This window comes from Vigna unguiculata, chromosome 5 (assembly GCF_037176805.1).
Source record: "Vigna unguiculata cultivar grain cowpea cultivar isolate G323 ecotype 2 chromosome 5, ASM3717680v1, whole genome shotgun sequence".
NCBI lineage: Eukaryota > Viridiplantae > Streptophyta > Magnoliopsida > Fabales > Fabaceae > Vigna > Vigna unguiculata.
Genome location: NC_140796.1, coordinates 3619784 through 3633945, shown reverse-complemented (window position 1 = coordinate 3633945; position 14162 = coordinate 3619784). Strand labels below are relative to the sequence as shown.

General features: G+C 29.0%; 1 protein-coding gene across 1 annotated transcript; it reads right to left on the bottom strand.

Moving 5' to 3' along the window:
- Positions 1 to 1353: 1353 nt before the first annotated feature.
- On the bottom strand, positions 1354 to 3388 carry LOC114185714 (transcription factor PRE6-like). Its single transcript, XM_028073592.2, has 2 exons — positions 2991 to 3388; positions 1354 to 1891 (listed from the first exon to the last, which is right to left on the bottom strand). The coding sequence occupies exons 1-2, from the start codon at positions 3111 to 3113 to the stop codon at positions 1736 to 1738; spliced, it is 279 nt and encodes a 92-aa protein (XP_027929393.1). The 5' UTR covers positions 3114 to 3388; the 3' UTR covers positions 1354 to 1735.
- Positions 3389 to 14162: the final 10774 nt, after the last annotated feature.

Sequence of the window (14162 nt, the reverse complement as noted above, 5' to 3'; positions counted from 1 at the left end):
CCATAACCCATATGACATAGAATATATATAAACAGTGGTATCAAAGCCGAGCCGATAGTTCGGAGTGACTGACCGCTTTGGTGTAAAAGTGGTGTCTAAATAACTATGACTATAATTATATCTATAACCATAACCCGTATATGTGACAAATATAAACCCAATACTTTAAACCATTTTTTGGTAAACAAGAAAAGTCTTGTCAATTCAATTCCGTCATTGCATTTCGACGAATTACACAAGGTAACTCAAATAATTAAATATTTGCTTACAAGCATTATTTTTGTTCAAATTAGAAAATTTATTTGTTTTATTTCATTTGATTACATGAGAAACAACTAAAAATTAGTTGTATACTCCTACTTATAAATTAAGATTTCAATTACATTATAAAGAATTAAAGTTTTAACTCATACACATGTAATTGACTGAAAATTAAAATTTTCGGTGCATCAAAACACTTAGAAAGATTTGATATTTAAATTCCCAAATTCTATTCAAAACCTAATTAGAGTGAAAGAATCTCATTAAGAAGCGCAAACACAATGGCAAAGAGCACTTCAATGTCGTGTAAGCAACGTTCAGTTGAGTAGAATGGTGGAAATATTTTAGTAATTTTTCTAGAGCATTCAAAATTTATTGCATTGTATCGTTTTGGTTTTATAATGTTGATTGGACAGTAGGATTTAAATCCAAACATTAAGAGGAAACGTAGTCGTCCAACAACCTCATTTTTCGATATTTGAGTTGTCGTTTTCACCTTTTACATTATTTATAGCATTAATACTTATATTTACAATTTTCATCTCTATCTTAAGAGAGTCGAATATTCTGCAACGGTAATATTCATTTCACTCTCATACAGTGTTGTTGTTACCTTCCCACAATCACGCTATGACAAGAAAAACAACAACAAACAACGAAAAAAACTATAGTTCTAAGAAAATAGCACCATAAAAAATGGGGGCAAGAAAATCGAGCACGCTTCCTTGAATATATCCGCTACATTCCAAACTTTTTCACTTTTCACTTGTAAACCAAGACACTTTCTGAGGGTATTTGTCTGAATTAAGTGTCTCTTTCTCTACGCTAAAAGTCTAAAAGTGTGGATTTCTATATTATTTAACCAACCGTCCAATTAGACCAAACCACTCACTCACGTCAATTACTTTCAGGTCTTATTATAGAAACTTGAACCCAACTTTACCGACACAATCCCATGTAATTAAAACCGGTCTGCATAATGTTCATGTTACAACCTCCATTAACTAACAATTTTATCCACATAAACAAACTTTCCGTTACATTGAGTAGTGTTTAGCACGAGTTCATACTACAAATAAGATTGAAGCCGAATAAACAAACATAAAATATTTATATATATAAATATATTTTCTGCATCAAATATGCATCTCTTACAACCCTGACTTCTTCTCTAGGTGACTGAAGCCATATAAATTAAAGTACATAACTAGTAAGAAGTTTAATAAAGTGAAGGAAGTGCTAGATTTTGGCCATCCATAAAAAGAGGCACATACATATATGTAGGTGGTACAAGCACTTAAATTTTATTGGCAAAAGAGAAAAGATCTGGTTATGAAATGCCCTACCTGCCATATGGGAGGTACAGCCTCAAACTGCACTCTAGCTCCCAGGCTCTCTCTCAGCACACCTAGAATGAAGTACACTCTTATAATAATTAGCACTCTTTGAATGAAAAAATCTTAACACTCATGGCTTATTGATTAAGTAGGCTCCTAATGATTCCAGCTTCAGCGCTATCAGCATCAATTGTGGTCAACAACTGAGACAGTCGCTCACTCAAGTCACTCACCTCTCTGTGCAAGCTTCTGATGTAGTTGCAGGTTTCTTGTAGGACCTTCGACGCTGAAACCTGCATTGTAAAAAAGTCAGTATCTTGGTTACCTACGAGTCACTTACTTTATCACACACACATGTCGTACTTTGCATGAAATTAAAACTGCTTCCGTTGAATCAGCAGGAACAAACAGATTAGACTCCTACACATGCTATCTGACCAAATTGTTATTACTATATCATCCAATCACTCCATACGGAAAGATTCGTTTCATGCATGAGTTGGTCAAAATTAACCACTTGACTACTTTCCTCGTTTTTTATGGTTTTTTTCTACTTCTGGACTTCTGCATTACTTCTATATACTGCTGCTACTGCCAGAGTTGTTTTGGCGTAAGCTTGATTGTTCTTCCTTTTCAACATATGTAACTGTGCTAAATACTTACTTCATTTAAATAAATGTTAAGTTAAATATTATTCACAGTAATTCACAGTAATTATACCATGTTCAAACGTAATATCTTTCGAAAAATATTGTTGTTACTGTTGCTCGCATCTTTTATGAATTATAAAGTAACACTATTTCAGAAATACAGTAAAACGAGTGAGCATGTAACTATAGCGCATAAAAGTAAAATCAGTAAAATGGACCAAGAAATGTGTGCATTAAATTATTATAATATGTATATATTTAAATATGTTATCTTTGCAAATATAATTTTATAGAGTGAATGCGAAGGCTTTAAAGTCTGAGGGATCTGTATAGATTTTGGAATTGTTTGGAACTCGGTCCTCAATATGCGGGTCAAATTATGACTATCCATGACTCCTCGTTTATTATAATACAAGTGACATGTTCAGCACGAGACATGCCACTATGATCGGTAGCATAATCCTACTCTATCACTTCACATGTACAGAAACAAATAAGCAAGTTGTTTCTGTGTTTTGTATAAGAGATAAATATATATCTCTATCAGCATGCGTGAAGTTGAAACGCTAGAGCTCTATAGTTTTAATTTACTGTAGTTCTCTCTCTAGATGTGGTTTTTCATGATTTTTACTGTGAGGTGAATAGTTATATAGAAGTTTCATACTTGAAAAGTAATTTTTATTTGTAGAGCCGCATTACATTACATTTGTGAGTAATTAAGGTGAGAGATTGAGTTGTGTACCTTGTCAGATCGCCTACTGCGAATCTCAGGAACAAGTTGGCGCAATTTGGAAACGAGGTCGATGATTTGGTCATCGGAGATCCTTGTAGACCCCGAATGTTGTCTGGATCTTCGGCTAGACATGTTGCTAGGTTGGTAGCTAGAGGTTGGTGAAGTTGTGTGTGTATGTATGTAATTGTTGAAAGTGCAAGCTATGGCAGCCTAGTTTTGCTGGTATATATATAAGCAGAGGTATGTGTGGGGTTATGTATGTGTATGATAAGTTTTAGGTGGTGAAATGGAAGGAGAAGGAAGCAAAGAATGAAAGGTTTTGGTTTGGGAAGTGGGAAATAAAACACATGGAGTTAGTGGAAGAAGGGGAAAGGGATATATAGGGGTAGGAGGAAGGAGAGAAGAGTGTTGGATACGAGGGAGGTTTTGAGTGTGAGGAGAGAGTGATGAGAGAGATATAATGAAGGAAGAGAAGGACCATGGGGACAGCAGATAGATAGAGAGAGTACAATAACGTAGACAGCTATGTTGGATGTCAAGAAAACATTGATTGAATGAAACCACTGGACTAGGCTTATAGTTAGTCTTTGAAATTTAGATAATTAAATTAACATTCTAGATCAATTCTCCCATTCGCAAACTCTCATTATTTTCTACTCTCATTTAATACATTACTTCTTACTTACATCCAAAACTTTTTTTGTCCGCTTACTAATTCTGTGCTATTTTTTATCTAATCTTTTTATAGCTTACCCCGATTTGTATAATTATGCTTCTAGTGCGGCCATGATTAAGATCTTTCATGAGATCGCTTATCACTAAGACGTGGTATCTATGAAAATTAAAGTTATTACTTTATTATCTTAATTACTCAAAGATATAGTTGGAAAAAAAATGTAAATTTATGTCTAGGAATTCTACTGAACAATCAAAGTAAAATGTTTAAACACCTAAGTTACAAAGGGAGGGAAGAAGGAAAAAATTGAGAGATAATATAACCCACCCGATTAAGAATTAATGAGTTTTTGGTCTGTCAAATGGTAAAATGGTGGGTTCACTATTTAACTCACAAAAATCTGTCTGAAAGACATCTTAATAATAATAGACTATTGTAATTCAATTTCATTCAAAGAACCTCATGTATGATTTACTCCATATAAAGTGTGGCAATCCTCCTGAGTTCAAAATAATCTTTCACAAATTCTGAAACTGAAAATATATAAAAAATTTTACGGGTTTGGTGAATTGGTGGATTAAATTATTTAGTACATCTCACCATTTTTCTTGTAGTTTATGTGGGTTGACCTAACAAGTTCAATAACCTGCTTTGATCCAAGCTATATTCTTTGAGCATGTAATTAAAATTTTAATCTTCGTAACTTATGTTGAAAGATAGTATTTTGCAGAAATCTTTTGTAATTTGAGAGATTAAAATATAATTTACTTTAGCAGAATACCTATAGTTTCTAATTAATTGCATCATTACCTAACTACAATTGGAATCTTACCTCCATAACCTAAATTGACCTTTGCTTTAATGTGAGTTTTACCTAATCATCTATTTCAGGTTTAAGCTTTTTATAGGTAGATTATCAAACGAAAATTGTATGTTAATCAGAGAACATCTTGAACGTGTTCCTATAATCTATACACACTATCTCAGCTCACTTCTTATATTTATTATTCTTTATTCATATTTAATTCTCAAAATTGGGACAATTTTTTTTTTCCCAAAATCTCAGGTGCAATAGCAATCTATACTCTGCTGGTATGTTTTAAAATATTGAACAAAATAACCTACACCCATATGAAAAGGACAAAGTCGGCTGTTCAATTAGTGTGTTCTCTTCCCTCGTTCTTAATTAATAATAAAAAATGTCATGTAAAAGAAATTATAAATAAAAGGGATAACGTTTTTCTTATGACAATAATGGTACTCTTTTATTAAAGCAAACATGTCGTTTTTTAGCAAAACATAAAAGATTGGATTCAACCAGAGTATCCAAAGAGAAGAAAAGAGAGGGTTGGAACAAGGAAAACTGAGTTATGATGGTGTAATTATAAAAGAAAATCTTCAAAGAAAGCATGGAAAGGAAATAGTTGATAGAAGGTATAGGAGTAAATATAATTTGAAGTAATATATATGTATTGAAAAATGAAGAGGGTGGAGCATATATTATATATACCCTAGTAGTTTTGTTCTGAAAAGAAAAAATAAATAAATAATGTATTTTGGTTGCTCCAAAATTTAGAAGATGTTATAAGATTAAAAATAGTTGATTTGAGTATTTGAAGTTTTGTGAATATGGAGAGAGAACGCAGGTTTGAGTTCCGTGCTTGCCTCCAAATTGGGTTGGATCTCAAGTGTGATTATAAGAGTGTGTTTGCTTTTAAGTAAACAAAGTGGACCGTCATGTATATGTCTCTATGAGCACGATCATGTGATTATGGAAAACTGACGCTCCTCATTCAGGGGCTATATCAAAATTTTCTCCGCAAATCACAGAATTCCATGTGATTGTACTTCAAAACATTGCTGTCCACACCATTCACGGATTTCTTTCAGTATTTCTCTCCTTAAACCATCTCTCTTAATCGCCATTACTTCACTAATCCCAACTTAATTACAACCTACCTCTTCTTCCTACCATATGTTTTCTCCATTACACTTTTGCTAAAGTTAGTAGTCTGCATTGTCAATTTTATAATAATAGATTTTGTTGCGTTACATTGCTCATGACGTGACATCTTGACATGAGAATTCACGTAACATTCTCACATGTGTATTGGTCGTATAATATTCAAAATATGAAATTACACCTTTCTAATTATTAATATAAAGGTGGAGAGTATAACTTGGATTATGAACATATAATACAAAAGTCTTTTATAATTTTTTTTCCTTGATTGATTTTCCTGACCAATGCTCTACCAGTCATATTTGTTGCAGATGACATCAATTATTCCTTAACAGAAATTAAGTAGAGTAAATCACAATTGAATGGTAACACTATAACTATTAAACTTTTAAGTAAAAAGAGTTGTCCCCTAACTAATAATTATAAGTTTTGATCTAACGATAGAAACATTAGACTTATATATATATATAAAAGTCGTGAACCATTAAACAAAAAAAACAAAACACGTGTAAGAGAAAAAATTTTAAAAATTGTGCACTGAAGTTATTACTTGAAATAAAAGGAAATATATTCTGAACAGAAAAAATGTAGTCCACAAGGACATCGCATACGCAAACAAAAAACATGTAATAAACCGGATACGACACATTTAATAAAGATGTTTACGTACATGGTAGTTAGTGAAAACACTAAAACAAATTGATTTCACCTTTGAGAAGAAGAAGGAATAACCTAGAATAGGGACCTTACGTTAAGTTGATGCTTGCTTATAGGTGACAATGTGGTAGATAGGTTTGAAACGATAGAGGGATGATGATGCTTAAGTGGCAGATGTTTAGCATGCACATGGCACAGTGATGGAGTATCAGGTTCATTAAAGTTGGTGTGGCATGAATCTGGTTCAATGTGTTTAGATGCTGGATCATGTGATTTTCATTGGTCTTTTCAAGGTGTAGTTTGGTGGTGAGTATTGAATGATGAAGTTAAATTGTGCATGACAATCAGAGATGTTTGTGGTTCATGACTGAACTGTGTGCTCTCGGTTTATGATCCATGATAATTATGTGGTGTTGTTCTTAGAATTGTCGGTTGATAGGAGAAACGCAGTGACTATGGTGCTTAGATTGGGTGATGACAAAGCGTAAAGTGCTCATGCTAGCTTGTCAATGCCACACTAGCAAAATTCATTACAAAATTTATGACAATGTAACAAGCTACACCAAAGTTGTACAATAAAAAACATTAGCACGTAGCATAATTTACTCATACAAAGTTACCAACAAAATATTAATTAGTATTTTGTTGTCCACAAAATACAACTAGTAAAACACTTATATTGGACTAAAGTGCTCCTTAAACTTACGGACAATATATAGTCAAATAAAACCATCAACAAATTACATATATTAACGGTAATTTAAAAAAAAAATTGTTCATTGAACATCTAGATTTTCAAGAAATATAAAACATAAATAACAAAATAAAAGAAAAAAAAATTGAAGTGGATAAAGAAGATGAACATGAATAAAAAAATGAGGAAAAGAGAATTAATGCATCAAAATTTTAGTTTGTATGAAAGAGATGACCATGAATAAAAAATATAAGTGTGGAGATATTTATATAAAGATGAAAAAGAAAAATTGTTAATGAAAATGTTTGGCTTTATCTATAGACATGTAGATTAAATAGAATATAATCTATGATTTTTCTCTCTTCTACTTACGTTTGGTCATTTCCCTACCTTAGATTTGTCATTTTATAAAGTTTATAGAAGAAGTGATATAATGATTTTTTAAGACTTTTAGAAATATGAAAGATATAAAATATATGAAGCATACATGAAATATATTGTATGAACGAACTTGTTATTATATTTTATTAATATATCTTATATAATTGTTGTATTTCATTGATATACTTTATATATAAAGTAAAATGTAAGAAAATATCAATTATATAAAATATTTACACGCTCTCAATATTAATATAAAATAATAACTAATTTTTAAAACAGAAACATATATCTGAAATATTTTTTAAAAACAAATTTAAATAAAAAAATATTAAATAATATTAGCACACGATATTAATTTTTACGTTTTTTAATTTTCCACTTTATCTCGAGGAAATGCTGTCAACCCATTTCGATTATTTCACTTGGATGATACACAACTTTCATATCTCGTAGTGAATACAATTTTTTGAAAAAAGTTAACTCTAAGTTAGTTTCATAAATGTTTTTGCATATGCTTTGTTAGTAGAAAATTGAATTATTATTTTTCTTTTGTGAAATCGATAGTAGATTTTGTTATGATTACAAGTATACAATTTCTATAAATTTTCTATCGACATATCTTATCTAGAACGTATATGCTATTAGTAATATTCATATTCAAGTAAAACTATTTCATTATCATCTTCATAAACAATATTATTATACTAAAAAAATTCTTGAATATAATATTTTCCTTGCATCTCACAGAAACTCTATCTAGTAATAGAAAAAAGTATCAACGTTTATTAATTACACTAAAATAAATGTGGCAATAAAAATTATCAAATTAATTAGTGGTCTTATATTTTGAGAGAAGGTATTATATCGTCAGTCAAACTTACCTCAATCGATCGTCTCTATTTTATAGTCACGTGTGAAAATATTTTTCTCCTATTGAGTTTGAACTCTCAAACTCAAAATTTATGTACAAAATAAATTGAATAGAATAAAATTAATTTGCATTCAATATGGACCTACCAAAATATCTTATTAGATCATATTTTTGTCTAATTCTTCATATAATCCCGATCATGTACTAAAATGTATTTTCAATTGTGATAAAATCCTAAATAGTTGACAACCATCAAAAGATTGTGCTTTGGAGCCTCTTTGGGGTCTATGTCAATAGAAACTTTGGTTGACATGTGCTTAATAATCAGATCTTGCAATTATGATTTTCCTAATCTTCTTAAATGAATGGATGTTGTTGTACTGGTTAAAAAAATTAACCATAAGTGTGAAATTATAATTAAACATAACTAATTACTTATTAAAATATAAAATATAATAATAATGATTTACTTCTAATGAAATATTCTCTTATGAATTTTCTTTATCATTTTTATTTTTTCTTTAAGAAGGATGTACGAGTCTTGACAATATCAGTATTGAATCATCATTTTAATAAATAATATGTTTAATTATTTTTTTTATGAAACAATGACCACACAAAAGTGGTGTTTCACATAAAAGATTTATTTTATTTTCTTGATAAATTATGAAGAAAAAAAATAGCATTCTTATAAATTATATTCTTAAGACTTATTATAGTAAATCCCAATTTATTTATGTTGGATTTGGTCAAATGGACATGCGGGTGTAAAATTAGGGATGCTAATTTATTAGAGTAGAACTTTTAAAGCCAACTATGCTTTATCACTAATTTTTAGTTAATCTTTATAAAACACTTTTTCGTTGGTCAAATCAAGACTAATTCGTTTTTGTTATAATTTTTTTTATCTAATAAATAAAATCCATTTTAAATAGTAGTTTAATTTACGTTGGTTTGGTTTGATCGGTGTTAATAAAAAGAACTTAAATAAAATTATGAAATGCTTTCATGTTTAATAAAAATAAACGAATAAAATAAAAAATATATAGTGAATGAAGGAAATAAACGTGGACGAAAGAGATGAGTAGAAAAATGTGGATGCATGAGGTGAAAAAGAAAAATAGTAGATGAGGAAGATGAATGTGAGTGAAGGAGATGAGCGTGGATGAAGGGAAGGAGTGCGAATAGATTTATGAATGTCAATGAAGGAGATAGATGGATGTGAATAGATTTATATAAAAAGTGACTTAAGAAAATTGAGTGAACATATTTGTCATCTTTAAATATGGGTCTTTAGGTTAAAAATAATTTAAGGTTCATACTTAATGTCACAAATGCAAGCGGATTCATAATATATAACTTAGTGTCAACTTTGTTTCTAAATAAGGTCATATTAGGTATTATTATGAACTTTGACATCTCTGATACGTTGACACCTCAAATGTCATCAATCATTTGTCATCCCATAAAAATTTATTAAAAAAAGAAAATAAAAGAATACAAAGAATGGAGAACCACACTTAAAAGTTACACTTAGCGAAGCATAGTCAAACAATAGTTATTATGAAAAAAATCTAAGTAAATACATGGAATTAAAGCATTAAACCACTTATATATTGTTCTCTACGACACACTTAAATTCAACTTATTGGCACAATGATTTCTCGTATGCTTCTTAAATTTATTTTCAGTCATATCCACTAATTCTTTAATTTGAAAAATAGTAAAAGGAATCACAATTGGATCCTGAAATCTGTTATGATTTCTCATCCTCCAAATCATCCAAATAAATGCAGTAATGACAATCATTTTTTCACTTTAAGAAAATGACTATAAGGAAACTTCATAATCTAAATAACTAAATCCGAAGAAGAAAACTGCAAATCCTGAAAAAACTTCCTTCCTTCTAGCATGCCCAGAACCGTATAACAATAGAAAAATGAAAAAATAAATGAGAAAATGATTCAACATTATTACCACACAAAGAACACAGAGCATACAACCACTAATTTCTTTTAAGCTTTAAATAGGTAAATGACCATACAACAACTTCCAAAAAATTAAAGTTTCAGCTAGTGACACCTCATCCACCAAATCAAGTTATTCCAATTCACGCATTTCATACTAGAAGAGTAAAACATATTTGCAAGTTTTTTGAGAAAACACACTGAGTATCATCTAGAATCCAATTAGTACATCCTCAATAACCATTAAAGAAGAAAAATAACATAAAGTGACAACAAAAGAATGGAAGTTCCACTGAGTACCTCTCCAAATCAAACTAACAACAAAGTATAACATTACTCTGTCAAAATAAAGAATTCTGGTCACTAACTTAAATAAATATAAATACTAATCTAATTTGTTTTAACTAGTGTCGGCTAAGTTTACATTAACTTTTTTTATTTTTAATATTTATTGTAGTGAATGTTTATTAAGTTGACACTAATCCAACACCGGAGGTTGCAAAACAGATCAATCTAACCCATTTTTGTTCGGTCTGTCGTAATATGTCAAAATTGGATCGGACTGAACTGACTCATTACAGAAAAATATGTCAAAAATTGTAAATAACCACATTAGTTATTAACCATTTTACTATTTATCTATCATTAACACAAATATTTATTTATTAAAAAATTTAAAATATTTTACATTTTTTGTGTCACATTAAAATTGATTTAACATATTTTATTGTCGTCTAATATTAAGGTAAGCCAACATTAATACGACTATATTTATTTATTAAAAAACCTAAAAATAATTTTATATTTTTTAATTTAAAAAAAATAATATTCTTATGTGTTATAAGAATCAACTTAATTAATAAAAATCATATAGGACATCAAAATTAAGTAGGAGGATTAGGGGTGTGAGCGTGTTTAACTAAACCGAAAAAAAAAAGGGAATTGAGTGTGAGAAAAAACGCAAAATTAGTGTGGAGTAGAGATAAAGAGGGAGAAGCAGGAAGTGAAAGGGAACGATGGAGAAGGAGGCCCCACAAAAGTGACGATGCACGTGACCATGCTCCATCAAACCATCAAATTCCTTTTCACCATACAACCACTCCAACATCAAGACATGCCACGTGTCATGTCGTCTGCTCCAGAAATATTGCATGTGATGACCTCAGTCTCACACCAGACCACACCCTTACTTCTCTTCTCACAATGCATCCTTTCCTCTCAAATCCGTCAAATCATCTTCTCTTTCTTCTTCTTTCCCTTTTGTTCTTCTTTATATATTCTAATTTCCTCTTCATTAACCATTAAGAGCCTCTTAATTAAGATATTAAAGTCATAATCAATCGTCATTTCACTAATTCCCTCCAAAATAACTCTCTAGTCTGCCTCTTCCCAATTATTGTGTCTCAAATGCAGTCTTCACTCAAAGGAACAACTGTCTATTACAAATTATGATAACACTCATATTTTTATTAGCTTACATTATAAAAAATATTATTTCTCACAATGTTGTGTATTAATTGAATTTTTATATATAACAAAATAATATATTAATATAGACAGTGTTATTATAAAAAAAATTATCTATTTTGTGTCATTTTTCAAGTGAACCAGATTATATGGCCATCGATGATTCTAGTTCCCAAGAACCGTGAATTAACTTCCCCATATAAAAATTAAGAGAAGAAAAAAAATTAATTTATAAAAGTTCTCTGACATAAATTTTCTAAACTTTTATTTTAATTTGTAAATAAGTTAATTTTTTATTTATAGAAAACCTAATTTATACATAGAAAATGTTTTCTTTGAACATTATTAAGAGATGTAAAAGAAGAATAGCGTCCATAATTTATTTTTTTTCATCATGTATATTATTCAAAGTCTGCTACTAATTTAACTTTAAATCGAGTCAATATGTTCCTAATGGAATCAAAATTCTATATTGTATAAATCTAATTGTGGTTCATACACAAATAATGTTATATTTAGTTTTATTCAATTAATGATTATTATTCTCTTCTACACTCGATGTTTATGTTGTCCTAATTTTGAAATTAAGATAATTTTATAATTTCAATTGTAATTTAAAAATTCTTTTGAGTTAAAAATTAAAAAAAAATACAATCAATTGTTTTATGCCTGAAAATAGGATATAGAGAACTGATCCCGGTTCTTTCTTTCTTAAAGCAAGAACTTAATTACATTAATTTAAGAGATTAATAGGAAAATTAAGAAGTTTATGCTTTTCACTTAACGAATTAAAACTCAAATAATCTCGTGAATAGATGATAACGTAATCTTGATTAAAGGAAAACAATACTGATGTTAACAGACTTAATAAAGTTAAATTCCAATAATTGTGTTCATTTATATTGATCTTATATACACCAATTATTTGACTTTTGACTCTTGTTTTGTATGCAGTAAAAGATAATTATATTTTGAGTCATTTTTTTTCTAAGTTTTTTTATGTTGTTATTTGTTGAGAACTAAAAATATATTGTTTTAATATTTTAAAAATAATTATAATATATTTTAAAATTTTAAAATAAATAGTTATCCGTATATTTAAATAGAGAAGATTATAGAGAATTCAAACTCGTATATCTTATACTCAAATTCTTATAGATTAGAAATAATATTTATCCATCTATTTAAGACATAATCCATTTCGATATAAATAAATTTACTATTTTATTACTTAAAAAATTTCTCTTACCAAGATTTTCAACGAAGTAATAATTAATATACCATATAAAAACTTTTGAATTTATAAAAATTAACTTTTGTATATAAAAATTAACTACGCTCACTCTCTCGCGTAAAAATAAAATGTTTCTTAAGAACTTAAACTCAGACCTTTCTAACTAAATGGGCATTTTTAGAAAATATTTGCCTAATTATAATTTGGTATGAAAAGAGTCTAAACTAATTTATGTTGTATGTGATCCACAGAATACTTATCTTTATCCATATAAGGGAAGGAGAACCATTTTCGAATATATAAACTTTTTTCTAAAGAGAAATAAAATAAAAGACTTCATAAACAAGTAGTTAGAGGTCAAAGACTCACTGTTCCATTCCCCTAATTATCGTTAACTTAAACTATAATACAAAATTATTGTGGGTTCATGCTTAGCATAAAAGTTTGAATAGCACACTTTCGTATAAAGAAGGGATAAGACAAATGTTAAATAATTTTATTTAATTGTTTAATGTTTATTATAAGTTTTCTAGAGTAGAAATAACAAAATGATTAATCCTTTATTAGCGATTAATAATTTCCCTCTCTTCATAGCAGACTATTGAGGTTTAGAAAGGATTAGAAAACTATATTTCTATCATTTTATTTTTTTTGATGGAGTAAGCTCATGAATAATCAATTAGAAAAGAGAAAAGACATCAAAAAGTGAGAAATTGATACTTCATTGAAATTATCTTGCCCCCACCATGCCTTCTCTTCCTTCTTGAAATTACAAGAATAAATATAACTTTTAAAATAATAAAATTTTGTGGCTTCTATGATGAATCAATAATTTTTTTTCTTTTTTTCTTTTTTGTGGCTTATATTAAAAAAACATTTTTTTCTTTATTATTTTTTTTTTCTAAAGGAGGGACAAACAACGTAACAAACCCTCAACATGCGAGCCTGTTATTTTTTTAACCGATAAATTACATATATAATTCAATGGGTAAAATTTTACTCTTTTTTTCATTCAAATATTTTCAGTCATTTTCCTCATCTCCCACCTCATCCAGAACTGGCTATAATTTAGCATCTTGGATATTTCAAATTATAGTTCTTATATTTTTTTCTTGTACTATTAAAAGTAATTATATAAAAGAAAACATTCTGAATAATGCAAAAATAGAAAATAATTATATATTTGAAACAAAATAATCACAGGTTGGATATAGCTGCATTCTCTAACGGTCATTGGTTAGGATGTTGGGTTGTTTGTCCAGCTATTG

Coding starts and splice junctions, on each gene's coding strand:
- LOC114185714 (XM_028073592.2), bottom strand. CDS start 3,113: ATGTCTAGCCGAAGATCCAGACAACATTCGGGGTCTACAAGGATCTCC. Junction 1,892..2,990: donor GCAGTAGGCGATCTGACAAG/GTACACAACTCA, acceptor TTTACAATGCAG/GTTTCAGCGTCGAAGGTCCT.